The 22,132-nt window shown below is 42.8% G+C and overlaps 1 protein-coding gene across 7 annotated transcripts in view; it reads right to left on the bottom strand.

Moving 5' to 3' along the window:
* Positions 1–950: 950 nt before the first annotated feature.
* stumps (DBB domain-containing protein stumps) overlaps positions 951–22,132 on the bottom strand; it is a 35,049-nt gene continuing 13,867 nt past the window's right edge. For 2 of the 7 annotated variants that reach the window (XM_044396281.2, XM_070216703.1), the window contains exons 3-7: positions 18,338–18,573; positions 18,011–18,198; positions 17,651–17,859; positions 6,159–6,345; positions 2,726–5,748 (exon numbers count right to left, since the gene is read on the bottom strand). In XM_044396281.2, coding sequence (XP_044252216.1) covers positions 2,916–5,748; positions 6,159–6,345; positions 17,651–17,859; positions 18,011–18,198; positions 18,338–18,573 — 3,653 coding nt within the window. In that variant the 3' untranslated portion in view covers positions 2,726–2,915. Of the gene's footprint in view, positions 5,749–6,158; positions 6,346–7,270; positions 7,327–8,769; positions 8,894–13,729; positions 13,952–17,650; positions 17,860–18,010; positions 18,199–18,337; positions 18,574–18,840; positions 19,247–22,132 lie in introns of those variants that run through there. The other 5 variants (XM_017147042.3, XM_070216702.1, XM_070216704.1 and 2 more) reach the window with 5 other exon arrangements.

Genomic DNA, 22,132 nt, shown 5'->3' with positions numbered 1-22,132 from the left:
TTACAGCGGGAAAACAAAACAAACAACCGAGCGGAGCGGATCCGGAAATGGTGCAGGCCAGAGACTGATGGCCGACTGATTGTGGCCATGTTGTCTGCCCTGCATCTGTGTGAGTGAGGGAGTGGGTGTTCATGTAACGCGAACGGCAAGTCAGCTGGGAAAAATACTATGCAGAGCGTACGCATCGGGAGCGGAGCGAGAGATTTTTGCGGCCCATTGAGTGTGAATTAAGAGATGCCGGCTTAGTGCGAATCCATGCACATACATGTATGATTTTTATTTTTTTTCATCTGCAGCTTGTGAAAGCATGTATGTATGCCCTCGAGTGGCGGATGTTAGTGGCAGCTCAACGAGAATGGATACTCCACCGAGGTTTCCACATTTCGCATTTCAGCATTTTTATGGCATGCTTTTGGGGGCGAAAAAAAAGAGTGTATTGGTGCAAGTCAGCAGCTATATGCTTTTTAATCTGAAAATTAAATATTAAGTCGTGAAATGCAAACACATTCCACGTTGAAGAATTGCCAATTTAAGTTAACTTTCTTTTATTTTTTACCATTTTTACCTTTTCTGTTCCTTTTTGTATTATTTTCCTATTTAAATAAGCTGTGTTTATGCTTTTCCCTTTATTTAAGCTGGCAATAATCCCTTAGCGGCCATTGGATTGTCAGCAGAAAAGTGTGCTACAAACATTTCAGTCCTTTAAATATTTTCACTTTTACCATTTCCCTTTGCTATCATTTAAAAGGCAGCGCGGAAAAAGTCGTTCCAGCAGGTCCTTATGAATGCAAACTTGCATTTGTTTCCGAAAAAGGGAAATTTACGTTGGCAGTTGCAATCCCATTTTGCGTGTTTCAGGGGATTCCGCACGATTTTCTGTTCGCCACGGACACTTTTCCGCCCACCACCCTCTAAACACCACCTCCTTCGCACGTGGCAAATGAAAACAGGTTTGACTCTGCTTATATATAAGAGAATTTATTGCGTTTAACTTTGTGAGGGGGGATGAGGATAGTAGAATGAACGAGTTTTTCATGCTTAACGGCATGCCAAAAAGTGGGAGCCTTAACACTAAATGGGTTATTCCTATTCCTAGAGTTGAATGAGTCGCGTTGATATGTCAGCTGCTTGGTTCGTTGGTATCGACTTAGGATCTACACTTATTGGCTAGCGATATGTTGATTTGGTTGCTTGCAATCGTTTCACAAATGTACAATTAGATGCTGAAACCGAAGACTACAGAGATAATACAAATAAACCGAAGTGATCTTGAGATTAAATACCTTAATTTTCTTTATATGATTTTTCAAAAATCAAGACCACTTTCGAATGTCCTAAAAGTATAATTAGAATACCGATAACTAGTTCATACTCATTTCATCCTTTCATTTGGTATGCAAATGGATGAGCTTACAGACTAAGCAAATATCAGATCAAAGTAATTTGAATATTACACTAGTTTACAGCCGAAATGCTCCCCAGCAATTGATGGCAAATTCTGTTAGTTTTAGACCCCTAGATCACGAAAATAGCACTAATTTTTTTTTCGATGGCACAGTTTTTTTTTAAAGATTTTTTAAAGTTCGAAATGTTAAATTTCGGACTTTTTTCGAATTTCTTCTTATATCTCGGCAGATATCCACTTGGTTGAGCCAGTTTTAGTTTTATTTTAAAGTCAATAGATCAGAGCTTAACTTTGCCATACAGATCAATATGATTGGATGAGTAATGGCAGCGCAGAAGCTTGACAAAGATGAAAAATGTGTTTTTTGGTCGTCTGTAAGTCGGCTGTATATATCGTAAAAACTCGAAATAAATCCGTTGAAAAATCATAATGGGTACAAACTTAAAGTGTACATCCTACCGAATAGAACAAGCTGAATATGGCCCAAATCCATGGAAAACTGGATTTATGGTGGATTTTTAAAGTTCGGATTTTTCCACTTTTTTCGGTTGACAGAGTCCAAATTTAAGATTTATCATAGGCGGCGACATGTAAACAAAAATAATTGGTGTTGGCAGCCGGGTCACTAAATAGCTAAATCAGATATTTAAAAGCTAGAAAATTATTAAAGTGAATTTAATTTTTGAAATTAAGGTTACTTTTTTCATAAGAATGAACTATCCAAATGGATAGTACTTAATTAAAAATACTCACAGTCATAACGCAAGCAATTTTATATTTTTAAAGGAATTTTCAGAAATTAAATTTATTTTATAATTTTCTAGCTTTTAAATTTAGCTATTTTTTGATCCGGCTGCCGTCACCACTCATTTTTGTTTACATGACGCCGCCTATGATAAATCTTAAATTTGGACTCTGTCAACCGAAAAAAGTGGAAAAATCCGAACTTTAAAAATCTACCATAAATCCAGTTTTCCATGGATTTGGGCCATATTCAGCTTGTTCTATTCGGTAGGATGTACACTTTAAGTTTGTACCCATTATGATTTTTCAACGGATTTATTTCGAGTTTTTACGATATATACAGCCGACTTACAGACGACCAAAAAACACATTTTTCATCTTTGTCAAGCTTCTGCGCTGCCATTACTCATCCAATCATATTGATCTGTATGGCAAAGTTAAGCTCTGATCTATTGACTTTAAAATAAAACTAAAACTGGCTCAACCAAGTGGATATCTGCCGAGATATAAGAAGAAATTCGAAAAAAGTCCGAAATTTAACATTTCGAACTTTAAAAAATCTTTAAAAAAAAAACTGTGCCATCGAAAAAAAAATAATTGCTATTTTTGTGATCTAGGGGTCCAACACTAACAGAATTTGCCATCAATTGCTGGGGAGCACACCAAGAATATTATTTTGTAAACTAGTGTTATTATTTGCCTCATTCAATCGGAACGTAGGCTAAAGTATCCTTCGATTTCGATTATGTGCTTCGTTTTGGATGGCCTAGCAGTTCATGTAGTTGGGAGCCTCCTCCTCCTTGGAATCACCGGAGTCAGGGGCAATGTCGCCCACATTCTGGTAGACCTCGGCCTGAACCTCGATGCTGCCCACCTGGGGACACGGCACTGCGATCTGCTTGCTGCTGGGCTTAAAGGAGCTGCATCCGCTGGCGGAGCTGCTCTTGGTCAGCTTGCCGTAGATGATGTTCGACCGCTCGTTCAGCTTGATCGGCTGCAGGGTGACTCCGTTGCCGGGCGACTGATTCTGGTAGTGCTGCGTCTCCGCCTGCTCCTTGGCCTCCATGATGGTGTTCAGGTAGTTGCTGCTCTGCGAGCTGGCCAGCGGTTGGCTGCCGTAGACCGGAATGTTCGAGGGGAACATCTGGTAGTGCTCGGAACCGGTGGGACTGGTCGGTGTGTTCAGGCGCTGGCAACTGGACATGGGCGATGGGAAGACGATCTGGTGGCGCTCGTCGCCGGGCGTTGAGCTGGGCGTGAAGACGGGTCGCGGCGGCGGCGGAACCATATAGTTGTCCATCATCCGGCAGTGGGGAAAGCGACGATCCTCGTGATCCGAGTGGGTGCCCGAATCGCCCAGCGAGGCGCCACTGCAATTGCTGCCGGTGCTCAGGCGGCCGGAGGAGGAACTCGAACTGGACACGCTCTGCAGGCTCAGCGAGCTGATGGGACGTCCAGCTCCCACGGAGGTAGCTACACTCCCAGACTTGAAGCTGCAGCTGGTGGCTATCGAGGACTTGGTCTCGTCCAACAAACTATCGTTGTTGTTGCCACCCGGCGTCTTGGATCGCGAAAAGAACTTCTTGATCCGCTCGAAGGGAGTTTCTCGTTTCAAATGCGACTTCACCTGCTCCTGGATGCGCTCGTATTCCCTCCGCAGCTGGTCAATCTGGTCCTGCTTCTCCCGGAAGCTCTGCTGCACGTCGTTGCGGTGCTTCCACCGCTCCACCAGCAGCTCCACATCCCTAATGGACAGAACATTGTTCTTGAAGTCGTGCATAATCTCGGCCAGCTCGTCGTCGGCATTCGAGCGCGTGTGACTGGCGGCGGAGGCATCGCTGGCACTTCGCTTGAGGGTTCCATAGGTTCCTTGCTGCCGGTTGGTGCAGCGACTCAGGCGCAGGGGCTCCTCCACCGGGCGATTCGAGGGCTGGAACAAATAGTTGCCATCATCGTTCTGGGCCACCGGCACATTGGAGGGCTGCAGCACGTAGTCGTTGCCCAGCTGGTTCTCCAGCAGCTGCGAGCACTCCTGGCTGAACTTGTCGGTCTGGTAGAGGGGCAGAGCAGCAGCAGCATCCACTTCATCCAGCTCCTTTGGCTGGCGGTTCTGCTCCTTGGACTGGTAGTAGGGTGGCTCGTTGATCCTCAGCTCATTGGTGGTCTGCTCGGGACCGGGTTGGCTGCTTCCCGCCTCTGGCAGTTTCTTCTCGGACTCCACCTTCTTTTCGGCCACCGAAGCCTGCAGATTCTCATCCTCCGTCTCCACACTTATGTAGTTGAGATTCGAGATGGCCAGGGTCTCCGTTTTGGGCCTCACCTCGGGTGTATTCTCCCGCTCCGATCCGCTGGACATCTCCATGTACTCGGCCGACGAGGGCAGTTGCTTGGGTGGCTTGCTGTTCGAGGACTTTCCCTTGCCGGGATGGGCTTCAATTACCACACCTGTTTTGGGACTGCTATCCCCAGCGGACGGGGTGACGCCCTTGAAGAAGTGGTACATGGTGGTCAGTTCGTGGAACTCCGCGAAGCTGACAATGTTCTGGGCCAGCTTGTGGTGGCCCTCCTGCTCGGCCAGCTCGGCCGGGGTGCGTCCGGCGCAGTTCCTCACGCCGCAGGCGGTATCGCCGCCGGGGCACTCCATCAGCTGGATGCACAGGCGATCGAGGCCCCAGCGGGCGGCGAAGTGCAGCAGCGTGGGATACTCCTCGGGACTGGACTCCAGGCGGGTGAAGAAGTGCGGCTGCCGCTCGCTGGGACCGCTCAGCAGGTGAAAGTTGGGCGGCATGTTCCGCTGGAAGCACTGCAACAGGTGCTGATCGAGGCTATCCCGTTCCACCGGTCCAATGCCCAAGGCATGGCACATGAACTCAATCGGCGAGTCCTCGATGCGCAGCAACTGCTCCAGTTCCCGCAGACGACTCTCGCACTTGATGGGCCGCGCGCCCAGACTCTTGTTGTTCTTCTCGATCCGAATCTCGATCATCGTGGAGATCTCCATGCAGGCCTCCGGGATGTTGAACTGCAGGGTGTAGGGATTGCGGCACTTGAAGTTGCGCAGCTCGATCAGTTCGCCCGATTTCTCCACGAGCAGCTTCAGCGTGTCGTTCTTTTCGAGCGGCTCCGCCAGCAGGGCCACCACCTTGTTCTGGCCCAGCTTCACCTTCTTGGGCAGCACGGTGAAGCCCTCGGTGCAGCTGGAGAAGCTGCGCGACAGGCCACCGCCGCCGCCGCCTCCTCCGCTGGAGCTGTCGTGGCACGGAGGTCGCTGGCAGAGCGCCCTCCCCAGGATGTCGGTGGCTATGCCCAGGATGTTGCTGATCTGCACCTGGTCGTTGTCGCGCACCACACACCGCCGCCACCTGTAGTAGCTGGGCAGCGCCGACTTGTGCATCTCCTTCACCTTCTCCTCGCTCACGTCCAGCAGAATGGCCAGCACCTTCTCCACCCGAATGATCGACGACAGCTGGGCCATCAGGAAGCTGTGCGGCAGGGCCAAAAGGGCCGGACACAGGATCACGATCTGCAGCGCTGTGTTCTGGTACTTCTGGGCAATCTCCTCGCTGAAGGGACCATCGTCAATTTTGATGTGCAGAAAACTGGGGGAGAAAAATAATTATTAAATATATATTCTTAATTTTGTTAAATGCATATTTAATATTTACTTAATTATTTTAAATTGTAAGTCTTAGATTTTTGTCGATAGGATATGTAGAAATTACAGTCCTTATATCATTAAAAACTTTAATTGGTTTTTAAGAAACTCCGAGATTAATATTAGGTTGTTTTTTTTTATTTTGTGCTGATTCTTAGGTTTAAAAAGTAGAAATTAAAATAAAGAAGTATTTTTACAAAATGTAAAGAGAATTGCTTGATATTAATTTTAATTTGTATTGAGATGAGATTGACTAACAATAAAATAATATCTTTGGGACTCATATCTATCAACTTAATTTTTTTATTCTTAAGTTTTTTATTTAAATTTATATAGTAGGTACTTCAAACTCACTTGAATGGTTTCCGTCCGCGCTGTTTGGTGATCTTGTCGAAGTGGTTCTTCAGGAAAGTGGCCCTCAGATAGGCGCGCTCGCTGTGCTTGGCGGTAATGATCAGAATGTCGTCCATGTTGTAGCCGCTGGGACCCAGGAATCCGGATGCACTCGCTCCACTTGCGTTGTTCACGTTGCCGCAGTTGTCTGCAAAATGAGCGGAAAAGATCGTGGGACGGTCAGTGAAAATGAATCGAAAACTCAAATAACTTCGTCTCCGGAGGAGTTGCTGATAAGGAAGCAATGGCCCAAGGCGACCCCCTGAATAATCTCCACTTGCACTTTATATATAGAAACGAACACATATATACAGTGCGTGTGTCTGTGATAAATAATGTGTTTACTTAGGATTTGACCAGCTTGATTTGTGACCTCTTCAAATAGTTCCCTCTTCCTAAACAATTTTCTTTACTTTTTCCCGAGGGAATGTGACTTTTTGGCTCATTCAAGCGCCGCTATTCTTCAATATGCGATAATCAAGGACGCAATGGGAAAGTGTGTGTATACCCAAGTGAGGCACTGTGTCACCTGAATCGAAATGGTCGCTTATCTTTGGTGGAGTCAGGTATTTAGGAGTTGATTTGATTGCAGAGTCAGATTAAAAAGTTGATAGGATCCTCATAAATATTATTATAGCTATTTCGGGAGACTTCATTCACACCATGAACCTATAATTTCATATTTCATCGGTTTGTGCCACATATTTCACACTCACTCACAATGTGTAATCCCAAAGTGTTGTGTTCGAATAAGTTATGTTGTAATCTTTGCTCAACACTCGAAGAATTCAGAGAATCTACTGAACTTTCCACACAGCCACATTCCGTAGTGACAGTCTCATCGCGACTGTCCGAAGATACATAGTTGGATTTGGGTTTTAGTGGAGGAAAAACAAAAGATCTTCGGATGAAACTTACGGGTGGGACTGCTCTCCCGTTTTAGCCAAATAAATTAGGCCGGACTAATCAGTTTTGTTGTCCCGGCGACATTTTCCCTGCGTCGGCCTCAGGTTGCCCCATAAATTTAGTCACGTTTAGCGCATTTAAATAAATCTCCTCGGAGCAAAACTCACAAGCACTCGGATGAAAACGATGACGACTGCGATGCACACGCACATGGAAAGTGGAGACAAAGCGATGCTATCTCCTGGCCAAACCGAAATCCACTGTTGCATTTGCCAGAATCTGAACTTCTTGACACCCACAAATGGCGGCGACGTCAGCAGAAGTATCTCTATCTTTATTCTGCTCTTCGCCCTGTTTGCCTTGCCTCTTATTTCTCTGCTTTTCCTGCCCGACTTGCCCTCCTTTTTGCCCACATATCTCCCTCCCTGCAGCTGGTGCTCATTATAAGGCAAAGGAACTGGAACTGGAACTCAACTCTGTATATGATGGGGAAATACAAAAATAACAGGGGCCACAACTGCAAATATATATTTTGCTGCCTCTCTTCATATGCAAAATATTGTCAAATTTTATTTGAAGCCTTCAAAAAGACCCCTGACAACATAATTAAGTGGAACCGTGGGTTGTTTCCGAAAGCTTTGCTTTGGCCCTTTTTCAATGATTAATTACTGTGACCGAATAAAAGTTTATCCTGTCGCGGTGCACCGAAAAAAAATAGATATCATATACAGACTGAAAAAAAAGGGTCAAAAGCTGATAAGATGTATGTCAAATTTATGATTCAAACTTAACAACTTGATATTTTATCATATCATATAAAATACTAAATGTTGTAATTTTTGAAGAAATAATGTAAAATAAGATACACATAATCCTTATTCATATCAAAACGTTATGAATACTCGATCTTCAAGAAATATAAAATTGAGCAGCTCGCATAAATCTTATATTTTTTCAATTTTTTTTCTGTGCGTTTCCTTAAAATTCCGAATATCTTGGTTATTTAAAGAAAGATATTTTAGAAAGATATTTTTTACAAAATTAAAAGCCAATTTTATCAGGAAACCTACAATTTTCTCAGTTAAAAGGCCATTTGGTAATTTTAATTTAAAACCCAAACCAGATCCATGGTAATTTTCAGAATAATTTGATTTTAAGTGAACTGCCTTTCAATGTCCAATGTCAACTTTTGTTTTGAGTTGTTGATCCTGCTCGACCGACTTTGGCCTTAATGGCTTTTGTTTCGTTTCAGTTTGCAAACTTTGATTTTGTGACGGAGGAGGAAGCGGAGGATTCTGTCGGTTCTGTGGCTGCATTGAAATTTATTTCTCAATTACATGGCAGACGACAGTTTTGCGACAGCAACGCGGCTGTTGAAAATGGCAAAGCGAAGGGTTTTGGGGTTGAGAAGTGCAGTCTGCTGACATTGAGTTGCGCCGTGGACTATATATCCCAGAATGGCTGAGTGCTGGAACATCTGGTAATTGTTAAATCGCTTCCACTTTCGCGAAAGATAAAATGCTCCCTTTGTTCATCATCAACATCTTTGTGCTGCCTTGTTTCGCTGATTTGCGTATGTGCAATTTGCAAAAATACTCTGTATTTTTGGCTGTGATCGATCACAATTTAATGGACTTCGCATCGCGCAGCTGCATCGGGAACTCACTCATCTCCATGTCCACATAGTCCTCCTCCTTCGACTGCCGGCGCTGCCCCGAAACGCAGCTAAAGAGGCGACAACTGCCCTTCGTTGGCATTTCCCTTTCTACTTCCACTTCGATTTCGATTTGTTCGTTTCGAATTTTGCTTGAAATTCCTCGAGATAAAAACCAAGCACAATGTTTTTAATTGTTAAGCGCCGCGAGCCGAGTCGAACATTGCGCTAATTTGTCGTCGCAGCATCCACATTTCGAATGGAACTAACTGCCCGAACCACAGTGGTTTGACCCACCGCAAATCAGCGGCTGCCTAGGATTACGCCTTTAATTAATTGATTAAAACTAACGCTTCGCCGGGCTGAGAGTGGGCAGCTGTGGAATCTGGTTTCATTCTGGTTTCGAGAAGAGTAAGATTAAGTTATCTTGAAGATTAAATGAGTTTTATGTTCAATTTCTTTATCACAAGCGCACAAGTGGACGTGCATAGGTTTTATTTCAAAAACTAAACGATAAACGAATAATATCGAATCATTCAATTATTTGACATCTAAGAAATATTTCCATGGAATCGCATTAGGTCCATTTCCAAGTAGATGCATAAAAGAAGAGCCCCCATATTGTATGTATTCCCAAATAATTCATCAAAACTGTTCTTATAAGTGAATTTGGCCCAAGCTCGCTGGATTTTTATGATGATGTGTGGATGTGAAGAGTGGTAAAATGCAGAGGGAGAGACAATTTGAATAAATGCCAACCGCTGATGGTGACACTTTTTGTATTCTTTTTGTATTTTTTTTAGCAAGAGACATAAATCAACGAAAGCGAATACAAAAATATAAATGCGGGATTAAATGGACTGCGGCCACGAGAAGCGGAACGCAATGGGTTGAAGGGGAGGAGGGGGTTTTGGGGGGCCAGGGGCCACCGGACGACACACAAATTAACCCTCCCCCTTCGAGAGGCAAACAAACAGCAAATAACTCAAAAAATATGCCCATGTGTGTGTGTGGCTACATACCATAACAATTATCATTTAATTATGTCAACTGTAACTTAATTATGCGCATATATCTTTTAATTTGAGGCCAGTTCTCCACTTGGATTTGGTTAATTGTCGACTTCCTTATGAGATTGCAGCACGGGCAGGCAAACCGAGTTAAATCCTTTCTCACAAAAACTGGTTACTCCCTGCATCTCCGCTCCCCTATTAACCCATAACCCAAATTCCCAATTCCCCAAGAGAACTGGCCGTTCTCGCAGAGATTTGTATTAATTTAGATTTAGTTCGCACCAGGCATAAATCATAAGTGATTTAAATTGTTTTAGTTCTAGTTTCGGTGCCATGTCCAGCCATTTTCCCCCGCCCCCTCAACAGATCCACCAGTTCGTTAAATGGAAATTGCTGTTCTCATTGTCTCTCAGATTCCCTGCCACAAAGTGTGAGAATTTCTGACAGCTGGACACCGGGGGGAAAACGCTGTTATGGGGCAGGGAAAATGGACTGAGAATGGAATTGGGAATGGGGATGGTCAGTCACAACGATTATAAATGACATTGCATTTGATTCGGCTCTCTGTCTCTGAATATGCCTGCATTTGTCTCTCAATTCTGGAGGCAATCTGTGTTTCGGTTTTGGGTTCTGAAGAGGTCAGTGAATTGGACAATGCGTGTACCTAAATGCTCCAATTAAGAAACGATGTGCCCAGATAAAATTACCTAAATTATGGGTTTTACTGATTTTACTACAATATAGATAGATAGTTCTAAAATATTCCATACATAGTACATATTCGATCATATTAACTCTTCTATTTCTGGGAAAACTCCATGAAGTACTCTATGACCCAGTAAATGAAGAAATTTATTTTCTCATTGAAACGTCTAATAATGAAAACATTTAAAAGCACATCATAAAATGGTGCATCGTATAGGGCTTTTTCTCAGCTCCCTTTTCCACGCTACCCCAGCAAAACCGACAAGGAATTTCCCGCTAAAAGCAAACATAAACAACATTTTGAAATTTCACTTTCAGCCCTAAATAGCGAAACAGCAAAAACTATAGCTACAAGAAAAATGAGGCATCGAACCGTTTTCCAAGCCATAAACATAAGGAAAACAAATACTAAAGAAGGCCGAGTGGCAGGGGAAAATTCTGAGTTCCGTGGATGGGGCAGCAGCAGCATTTTCACGCTGCGTGCCGCGTCATGGAAGATGAGGCCCCAGAATTTCCCCCTCCTCCGATTTTCAACCAGAGCTATATAGTGAACTCTATGGATGGGAATGCGAAATGGGAGACGGTAATCAAATCCAGCGAGCAAGTGAAATAAACCGAAGGAAGTCGAAGTCCATCGAAGGGAAGTTCATAAAAGGCAAACAAGTGCTGGGCATTAAATGCATTAAGTTGGATCGTTAGATGGGCCTTGACATAAGCCAAGTTCAGAAAATGCATAATGCATTTAAATTTAAATGCAGTTTTTACTGAATTGCAAACAACTGGGAGGTCCCTGGAAAAAAGTTCTTCATATCTGATGTTATTTTTGACGTTTCTGACATTAATGTTTTGTTATTCCGCGCTGTCGCTGTCATAAAAGGGCTTGTGCTGGCTGCCCCGACTTGGATGGGGAATGCCAGACTTATATAGTGTGTATATCCCGACTCCCACACACATGTTTGCCACCATAATTCCGTTATAATAACAATGGGCGGCAACTCTTTTTTTAGGACCCAAACTATAGACTATAAAAATAGTTCGGAATACGGGGGATTCGTGGTATTAGGGCATTGAGTAATTGTGCAGCAGGTGTCAAATGTCTGGCCTCATCCGTCAAGATGAACTCGAGCCAGAGGAAATGGTAATTTTTCAACAAAAATATTAAAATTCTCATAAGCGGCGTAGCTGCGATTCGTGTTAAACTCAACATTTGTGGTCTTATAAAGGGGGAAATTCCACCCAACACCTCCGAGTCCCCCGACTAATGTTGATTAATGCCCGCCCCAGTTGGAAAAGCGACAACTTTGTCAAACACTCCATCAAACACAATTCAAATGTTTCGCTCCCAAGGTGTTTGTATTCTGTTTTTTTTTTACGGTTCTTATTTATTCGATGCATTTGACGGTGGGGAGGGGAATGGGGTGGTATTTATGTCACTTCGCCAGCGATTTCACTGATCTATGCATTCTGGCTGCCAATAAATGTCTTCATAAATTCTACAACCAACATTTCAGGCATCAAGAGGAGGCTCCTAATATAGTCATAAATATTTTGTTGGCCAATTTAAAACAATGGATAACTCTTCGTCTTTGGGGGAACGTTTTTCAAAAGAAGTGCTTAAGGAAATGTTTTGCATATGGGATAGGCTTTTTGGAATTTTTTAATGGTTTTTAAATGTTGCTGGGCTACAAAATATTGAGCAAAAATTACTAAAACGCCAAGGTTAATAGGCGTGAGTAAGGGTGTTCAATCAATCCAGCCATTATGATAATGCATATAGTTTTAGCCCGCATTTTTCTGTGGCTAGTGTAAACAGGCAGTGTATTTTTTATGGCAAACATACAAAATCAAACGAGAAAAAATGGAAAAAACAAAGCAACCACGATGATAACTTGACAATAATCAAGTCAAATTTTTCGTTTCCGTTTAATAAACAAGAGCGCGAGGGAGTGAGCGAAAGGGACGGCCGAAGGTGGGAGTGAGAGAGAGCACGAGCGTCTCCATATGCGTTGTTTTTGCTTCCTGCATGCAATTTATGCTGCAAGCTTCGACTGTCGCAGTCGCACGCACACTTAAACAGCCTTCTATGAGGGATTTCCGGTGCGTGCGTCGCTGCCGCAGTCTCTGCTATTAAGTACACTGAGCAAAAGTACTAGTAAGTACAAGTAGTACAGCACCAAAAATTATAGTTAAACAAAAAGTTTTGATTTTATCTAATAAAAATATTGAAACCTTTTATAAACTATACTTCATTTATTTTAAATTTTTTATCCCACACGTTTTTGTTTCTTTCAAAAATGTTTAAGTCTATAGTTCCAAGATATGTAAAAAAATATTCAGGATCGTTATGAAGAGTTCTTCTCAGTATGTTTGCTTTGCTTCTGCGCCTGCGCATTGTTTTTTTTTGCGCCAACTGCAAATTGTACGTTACTTTCTGCATATTCTGCTTTCTGGGCTGTTGTTATTGTTATTATTGTCTGGCGAGGGCATGTGTTTGTACTTGTATTTGTATTTATGTTGCTGCAGAGCGGCACCTGCTGCCCTTTTACCGCCCCTCCACCCCACCCTCAACCGATCCGCGATTGTTGTTCAGCATTAACATCACGCACAGCCCTTTCAATTCAGTTTATAATTGCTGTTTGCTTTTTTGCTATTTTTAAACACGCATGAGCCAAGGAAGAACTGTATGGTATCCAGAAATATGAGCATTATTTTGAAGCCTAGTCGAAGGGCACGCGCTATGCCCCAGCACATCTGCGTTTTTGGGGTAGCACAGCTGCCCCTGGTTTTTCCCCCTTAATGTCCCGCTTTTTATGTCTGGCTTTCCATTTTCCTTCCTCTTTTTTTGTGATATTAATTAGAAAATAGGGGAGCAGCAGGGAAAAAAACGCCGAAGTCTAGACGGTTTTAAGCGGAAACTCAATCTGTGCTCTATTTTTGAAGCCGTGTTCCCTCATCTTCTTCCAACACGTGCCCCCAGTTGAGTTTGGATTACCGAAAAAAATTGGAAAACAACTAGAAGGAAATTGCTTATGGTAAAGGGTCCTTCAATTACCATGCACAATTTTTTTGTTCACTCTAAGAACCCTTTTTCATATTTTAAATTTTTCTTTGTTATAAAGTACGTTGCCCGAATTTTAAGTGCTGCCACTTTGAAAATGCCGCTCTAAAGAGTTTTCCACTTTCCTGCCTTGGTTGCTTAATTGAGTTTGGTTTTTTTTTTTGATCTATCTCTTTAGAGATAAACTGCTACTCACCGCAACAGAACGTCTCCATCTCGATGTTTTCCACTTTCAGCAACATGTTGTTATTAATTCCAAAACCTCAGCACGACACGGCACAAAATTTAGATCATTATCAAAGGTTTTTGGCTATAATATATCAACTCTTCACTGCAGTTTGTGGGTTTTATTTTGGGGCTTTCAACTGCGCATGCGCAACGCTTGGAGCGTCAAGTTAGCACAGTCCTTCAACTTCGACTGGCAAAAGCGGGGCTTTCGACTTGGCTTTGGGCCTTCTACCGATTTTATTGAATGCCAAGAATATCAATTAGCTCTCTCTCTCCCTCTCTCTCTCCGATCTGAGGTTTCTCTCTCTTTTTCTCCTCGGGTATAAACACGATGCATTGGAAGATTATAAAATAATAAAAGTCAAGGCGCTGTCGTTGTTGTTTTTGTACGTGCCCGTGACGTTTAATCAACGCATTGTCCATTTTAAATAAGCTACGGATCCCCATTCCTCCACCCAAGAGCTATAAACGGAGTTATGGCATTTTAAGCGATCAACAGATCTCCAATTGTTCCTTTTTTCGCTAGCATTCAAAAACAACTCCCGTGGATTCCCTTTATGGGAAGCCTTAACAGTTAGGAATCGGATTTGGATTCGGATTGGGGGACTGGCAAAAACTTGTAAACATATAAAAATATATATTTTTTATTTACTGCCATTTAAATGGCAGCAACTGAAACTCCAGACAAGGGCAGCAATAACAGCAATAAAATAAAAAATCATCATAAAATTTAATGCGGCGAGAAATACTATTGCAAATGGCTAAGCAAAGAAGGCAAACTAAGATTTGCTTCTGGCAGGTTAATGGCACATAAATCTTAAAGGGAAGAGGGAAATTAACCGAGGTAAACCGAGGATTTTTTAGACTTTTCATATAGGTTGATTTGAAAAATACAACATTTGTACAATTCTCAAAAACTGTTTTTTCTAAAGTTAAGATTTAAATTTGGTAAAATATTTATTTTTAGTCCACCATTCTATTCTTTTTCTGACAAAATCCTGTTCCTCGTTTTCCCCGACTTCTTTCAAATAGTCGCCAGCAAAGTCAATTCAAAGAGGTAAAAAATGGAAACCTCCGATGTCAAAACGTGAGCAAAATTTTAGTAATGTTTTTCTTGAACATGGTTTTTTTTTTGGTTGGTGGAGTAGGTATTATTATCCTACCAAAAATTATGTTAATTAAGCCGACTCTGCCCAAATCTTCGCTTAGTATTTATGAATGCAACAGGTGTTGGTCTCAGCCGCCAAGGAAGACACTTGAGTTCCTCGATAGGATTTTTGTGGGCTGTTTCTTTCGGGCTGTTTGATATGCGCAGCGAGGAAATGAAAGACGTAACCCCCAAGGCAGAGCCCCTAAGTGTATTGAACCCCCATTGAAGCACACTCTGTGTAATCTGATGAGCAGATGTTCCGAGAATTGAAAACAGAAGCCAGACGCTGAGGGGCAGAAAGATGGGTAAACAAGTGCATTTATGCATTGGAAAAATCGGAAAATCGGGGAAATCGGAGAAAAGGGAGCAGAATGCAAGGCCTCGGAGTACTGCTGTTGACCCCAAATCACCTGCTACATTCCGCATTCCGACTGGAGTAATTAAAACAGTGTAAAATTGATAAATGGCGTATGGCAGCCCACTTTTTTGTTTTCAAGTTTTATCGACTGAAGCGCTTTTGATTGGGATTGGGAAACCCGACGAAGAGGAAACATGGCCAACGTAAACAGGCCCGTGTGTGCTGCTTTGATGTATTCACAGTTTGTGCTGCCAATTTCTCGGTAAGGCCGAAGGAGGGCCAAATTTGGCCAATCGTTTTGGTTGGCACGCGCCATATGCAAAGCAGTTGGCCACCCAACTCCCCTTTTTTCCCGCTTCCGTGCCATTAACACGTTTGAAGCACTCCTATATGCACATATACCTCGCAGTCCGCCCATCAATTATGCAGAGTTCCGTTCCAGCCAGTTGATTTGATGTGATGTGATGTGCTGTGCCTTATTGGCTGTGCAGTTCTTCAATTTATGCTCGTCATGCGGCCACACCCACCGCCCCCTTCAGGCGATTTGCTGCCCATGTTGCTCAGGTTGCCCATCCGCCATGTTGCCAGCAACATAATAACAAACTGCCACTGCAATTGGCATTGTTATTGAAAAAGCGGAAATGCGTATAACTCTTGCCCCCCAGTTTTCCCTCCAATCGAACTGCAGTGGGACACTCTCGCCAATATGGCAATGTTTTTCAGCTCGAGTTGTTTTTACTTTGCCATAAATTTGGTTGTTAGAACTGCATGGTTCGTGGGTGTTGTGGGTTAATTGTCGATTGAGGAGAATTGCCTAGTTTTCTGCATATGGCGTTAGATTCGAATAGATTGCAAGTGACCAAAGCTTTAAGTGTGTCAATTTTGAGAAAGGGAACATTAGAAGAAAAAGGCGCTATAGCCGTTATTATAATGGATAATAATAATAATAAGGAAAGGAATCGCTTGCCATTATAATAAAACCAAGAATGGCAGAAGTGTAATTATCTTTACTTGTTGTCTGGGTACTTTTGTTCTTATAAATGAAACATCTAATACTGTTTTAAAATTTCATTGAAAGATCGCTAAAAAATGTTTCCATTTCATAAATCCACCCCACGAAGTGCTTTAAATCAACTCCAGATTATCCATCATATCCCAATGTCACGAAAGCGAAACCCTGAAAACGTTTTGATGAATACACAATGATCGTGCAGAGGAGTCCTGAGCGACTCATAAACCATAAACCTGTGACTTTTGCTGGATATACGAGTGTGTGGCTGGGAAACCAGGAGGCACTGGCATCTGGCATGCAGCTACCCGCTTTAGGGGCATCCATCACACGGAGGACTGTCAATGTCAGGCCAATCAGCCAGGAAGGCGCGTTGCCAACGATCATCTATATATGCATATATGTACATATATACGATAGCCCCAATACGATCCCCTCATTACGCTGCACTACAAGGGAAAAACAATGCCAAAACAAAGATTGGCGACGCTCTGGCGACAAAACACGATTACAATTATCACTTGCGTAAACATTGCAATGTTGTTAACGTGGCTTAAATGAGGGGCTTCAGATCCATGGCGCCAGGCGAAACAACAACAGAGGAGCTGCCGTAGCGCTTAATATGCAAACGTGATGCAAAGCTTCGAGGTAAAGGTTGTTGGGCAGCCGACGTTCGAGGAGTTTAAGAGGGAAAACTCAGAAGGGTGGACTTTGGTGGAGGGAAAAGGGAAAAGGAGGGCGAACAGCCGCCAAAGTGCAAAAATGCGAACGCGAAACGAGGGCAGGGAATGCAATTTGCCAAACACTTTGTCATTGTCAATGCGGCAGAGCTTGTGGGGAAAATTAAAATAACTTCATGGGTATATTAGACTTAAGGAATGCCAATAAGATAAGCAGCTAGATGTTATGAACTTTAGATAATGTTGAAGTACTTAAAGCTATAACATTATTATTATTTATAGCCTTTTTTAGGACATATCCATTAATAATTTTATAGATCTAGCTAGAAAAGCTCCAGTAAACTCAGATTTTCTTGAAATCTGTCCCTATATCGAGTGTTTTCCGTATAAAAAATTGTATTCAGTTGTTAAAATATGGCATAAATATAAATTATAAAATACAGGACAAATAAATTTAAAAATTTGCTCTATAAATAGTAGATCATTTTTCTTTTTCCCTATATTTCCCATAAAATATAATAGACAACCACAATTTTTTCTACTTATATAGGAGAAAACTTGGCTACACGACTTCCATTTACATGCATTTTTTCTATTTATTGAACCCAGATTAGCATAGGAATTCGCAATTGCCCCCAGGCATACTGATCAAGTGGGAAAAATGGGGAGGGGAAGTGCCAAAGTCAACTCACCTCTTCGTCGATGCGAACTGCCGCGGAATTTGTTGGGCGAGAGCAGCGGTGGCCGGGGAGCCATCATGCTGGGCACTTCATCCGGAGATCCCAGGCCCATGGCTCCCGAGTTTTGTTGGTGATGCTGCTGCTGATTTTGGGCCCAGTTTCCCAGGGAATGGCGACGAGATCCGCCACTTGGCAGGGTGTGATGTCGATGGGATTTGCTGCTGAAGATCGGGCGGAAGAAGGGGGGAAAAGAAAGGGCCAACGATTAGCACGGGCGGAAAAGAGGGCGGTTCGAAGTTGTCAACAGCTGCCATCGCATCCTGTCATCACCACCAGCCCCCATTTGAATTTTCGATTCCGGGGATTGCTCACCTTGTTGGCGATGTCAGCGGATTGAAGACCTCGTCGTGATCCGCAGCTACCGATCCTCCTCCTCTTCCTCCGCCGGGACACTGGGAGCTATGCGTTTCGTTGCAGGAGCCCAGGCGTTCCCGGAACTCCGAGTGCGAATTGGAAGATCGCTGGCGGTACATATGCAGCGGCTGCATTTCAAACGAGTGCTGAAAAACGCAAAGCGGAAGAGGGCGGCGCATTAGAAGAGCAGAAGCACAGGAAGTGCCAGATTCAGCTGATAAATCAAGATCAGTATTCCGAAATCGGTTCGGAATACGCTCCATTAACTCTGCATCAGCTACTCACATGCGAGAAGCCGCCGAGGGAATTGAAGCTGCCGCGCGGACTTCCGAGTGCCATGATGGCCGTTGTGTCCAGATTGCCGGATGTGATCCGATTCGGTTCCGGATTGGTCAGCGCCACCGGCCGGGGACTGCTGCCCTTCGAGTTGCGCCGCTTGAAGATCGAGAAGCCCCGGCTGGAGGACTGAGAGTCCGGGGTGCGCGGCGACTTGGTGTCATTGCAAAAATAATAAGGGTTGTCTGGGGAATTAAATTGTAATGCATTAGGATGAGAGATAGTTTTTGGATTTTAATTTTCTATAATATGTATTTATTTCCTAGTATATTTTCAGTAATTTAGAACGATTTTCTGACCATGTATAAGAAAATATTATCTTGTTTACTTTATATTAATTTCCAAAATAAGTATATTCCATTATCACAAACTACAACAAAAATAAATATTTCAAAGTAAATCATAAACTTTTAAGCATTTTTCCTAATTTTCCGTCGAATCCCAATTTTTACCTGAGAAAAAGGTGTTTGTGTTATCCGCAGTGACAAACATCTTGAGATCCAGTTGGCACTATTTCTTCCTTGGTTAAAATATGCGTTTCGCAGAGTCTCTCACAAATCAAAGCCCTAATTTGCGATGCATTTGCACTTTCACTGGCTGCGCATGCGCACGCGCCAAAAGTTGCGCTCAGGGCGCGAATTGAAAAATTCGAAAACAGAAAACACAGCGATGAGTGCCAAAAATGGCAGGCAAACGGCACAATTGTCAGTTGATAAACGCGGCAAATAAATTCAAATAGAAATTTAAATTCAGGCGGTAATGTCTTGTTCGTGTTTGGTCGACTTGGAATTTAACTTTACTTGAGTTCGCGCAGTGCGTGCGTCTGCATTGACATCCCGAAACGGAATAAATTCTAAAACTTCAACGAGAACAAAACACTCCGCGCCGTCTGCATTTTCCTCTGCCACCGCCTCTGCCGGCGCAGAGAATCCCTCCTCATGTTTTGGTTTTTATTTACCATACGCGCGCTTCTTCATCCATTCCATCAACGTGCATAGCGAACACTGAGAGAAATATCTTGGGAATTTAAAGAGCTAAGATTTTCGTTTTCTTTTAGAATTTTATTGAGAATTTTTTACTTTAGTCGCGGTCGGCACACACATACGTTGACATTTTGTTTTATATTTGTGTGAGTAATTTGCAGTGGGCAGGTCATCGATGTGTGTGTGCAGACGGCTGTTCTACGTTATATGTGTGCGAGCAGCGCGCCGGCAGAGCAAAACCCTATGCTCACTTAATAGGGCGCTGCCGACCGCTGCTTTAGTAGCATAGATATTTCAATGTTTAACTGCACACATAAACTAAATAAATTTCAATACATCTTTAAAGCAAATTTTAATTTTTTATATGCTTAAAAAATAAAAAAATAAGAAATATTCATAAAATTTACGGCATAAGTAGTTAACATCTTGTGACATTTTCTCGCAGTGCAGCGACATCAGCAGCAGCATAAAAACATCGGCCCTCTCCCTCGCACTCTCGCTTCCTCTCGCTCCCTCCAGCGCACGCACACTCGCATACGGGATCAGTGTTTAAATATGGTTGCCATATTGCCATCACCCACTCAGTACGCCCCCTCCCCTTCCCACCCCTCCCTCCTGACGAACCAAGCGATCGGCGATCAGGAAAAACTCACTTTTCCTCGACTGCAACAACTTTGTTGTTGTACCTGCGCATGTTTTTCTTTTGCGTGCGCTTTTCGCATGATCAAATTATCATCGCCAGCGTTCTGAGTCCATGATTTCGAGTCCGAGTCGGAGTCCCTTTCCCATTTTCCATCCCATCCATCCGCGTGCGTACGTTTTGTCTTGGCCTCGTCGTGCATATTTGATGAGTTCCGATAGCAGAAATAGAAGACCCAACTGGATATAGCATTATAAGATATAACATCTGAGGTGAGCTCCCGATTTAGTATTCCCCGTGTCCTATCGGTGTCAAAGTTTGAGTTTGTCCGCCGAGTGTTGTCTGTGGTTGGGTTCGTCGTCGATTCGATGATGTTCTCTGTCAGGAAACATTTATGAGATGGTTTTCGGGGGGACCCTGAGAACTCACCTTCACCGAGTGGTGGGAGAATTATTCTTTTGATATGTCATGGGAAAAAAAACGAAAATAATAATGCCAGACAAAGTGATTTAAGAAATTTGATGAGAAATAGACAGTTGTGCTGCATTAATCTAGAAAAATTCTACTCTCACTTCTTATATCTTGTGATTTGAAATCATTTGTTAGAAAATCAAGATTTTTATATTGTTCAGTTCGGTTTCTCTTCCCAAATATCTTATATCTTTGAGATATTCTTTCCCTTCTCATCCCAGAATATTTGCAACATTTCCCTTTCTGCAAACATGAAAATGTTCATCAATGATGGGCCGAAAATAGAAGGCCATAATAAGAGTTGTGGCCAGGCGACATATTCCAGGCACATTAAGGGGAAACTCGAGAGCATCAAAGGCAAAAGGAAAAAAGAAACGCACATCGGGAAAGGCACATTAAAAATTGCAGGCAGAGGAGAGCAACAATTGTGCTAAGGGAACACATTTTCACTTTTCTCCAGAGGAGCTAGGGAAACTGAAAAACTGAAGTGGCAAAATGCGAGCGACTCCATGTGGTCTGACCAGGAATTCCTAAGTGGACTGCCATCGATACTGGGCCAACAAACCGACCAAACCAGACAGATGCCCGGCACATTGGGACCTATGGAAAAATCGTAAAGTCGGGACCCGAGCAGAAATTGCACATTTCGTAGTCCATAAAGGCGAGAGGCTGTACAGCGAGGGTTGATCTTTGAGTGGCTCGCTGCAGAGCAAGTGACTCTGCAAGGATACACTGGGAAATACTTCTTAAGGTTCTTAAATATTATTAATTTAATATCATTAGTCCTTCACAAGAAGAATGTTTTTATTCGTAATTAAAACAATTCAACTTTTTAAACTTGATTTAATATGTATAAGTACAAAAAATAAAAATAAAAAGAAATCTTGGAAAATATTTAGACTTGTGAATTAACTACTTTTGAATTTAACTAAACCTTTTTGATTTTAAAGAATCAAGGCCGTATATATACTGATTTCTTCTTTCAGTGCCTCGGTACTTTTTTTGGCTGCTGGTGGATGCAAATGATCTTGAACCCCGCTCGGGTACTTGTACTTCTAGCCGATTGCCTTGTGCGAGTACTTGGGGAAATGCATTTGCCTGCACATAAATGTCAAATGCTTGTCTTCGCCAGCACGCTCCACGTGTTCCAAGGACCAAGGGGGCCTCGTCAAGGGAACTGGATTCAACTGTCGAGTCGTAAATCTGTAGACGCTCTACTGCCGGGGCAGCTTTGTCTAGTTAGTCACAGAGTGGAGCATCGCAGCCCAGCTTTGTGCTGGCTTTCTTTTCGGGATTGGACGCCATTCGTAGCACTCTAGCTGATTGTTCTTCGGCGTTGACAGGTTAATTACTCCTAGACACCGTCTATAGTTCAATAAAGATATACCCCTCAGGGATTGTTGTTCTCTGGGGTCAGTTTTGGCATAGTCTAATTAAAGGGGATGGACTTAAGGAACATAATAAATGTATATATAATAAGATATACATAAAAGATAAGAAATTTAAGAGGAGTTTTTCATTACTTTTTAAAAATTTATAATTGCTGAATTAAAATATTTTACGTTTTGGGTTTGTTATAAACCACTCTCTAATTTTCCTTTTCTTCCTTTTACTTTTAAACTTTTTAATTACTTGTAAATGTGCTCCTCA

The sequence above is a fragment of the Drosophila takahashii genome, chromosome 3R (assembly GCF_030179915.1).
Source record: "Drosophila takahashii strain IR98-3 E-12201 chromosome 3R, DtakHiC1v2, whole genome shotgun sequence".
In the NCBI taxonomy this organism is placed as follows: domain Eukaryota; kingdom Metazoa; phylum Arthropoda; class Insecta; order Diptera; family Drosophilidae; genus Drosophila; species Drosophila takahashii.
This window is presented reverse-complemented; position numbering and strand designations above follow the sequence as displayed.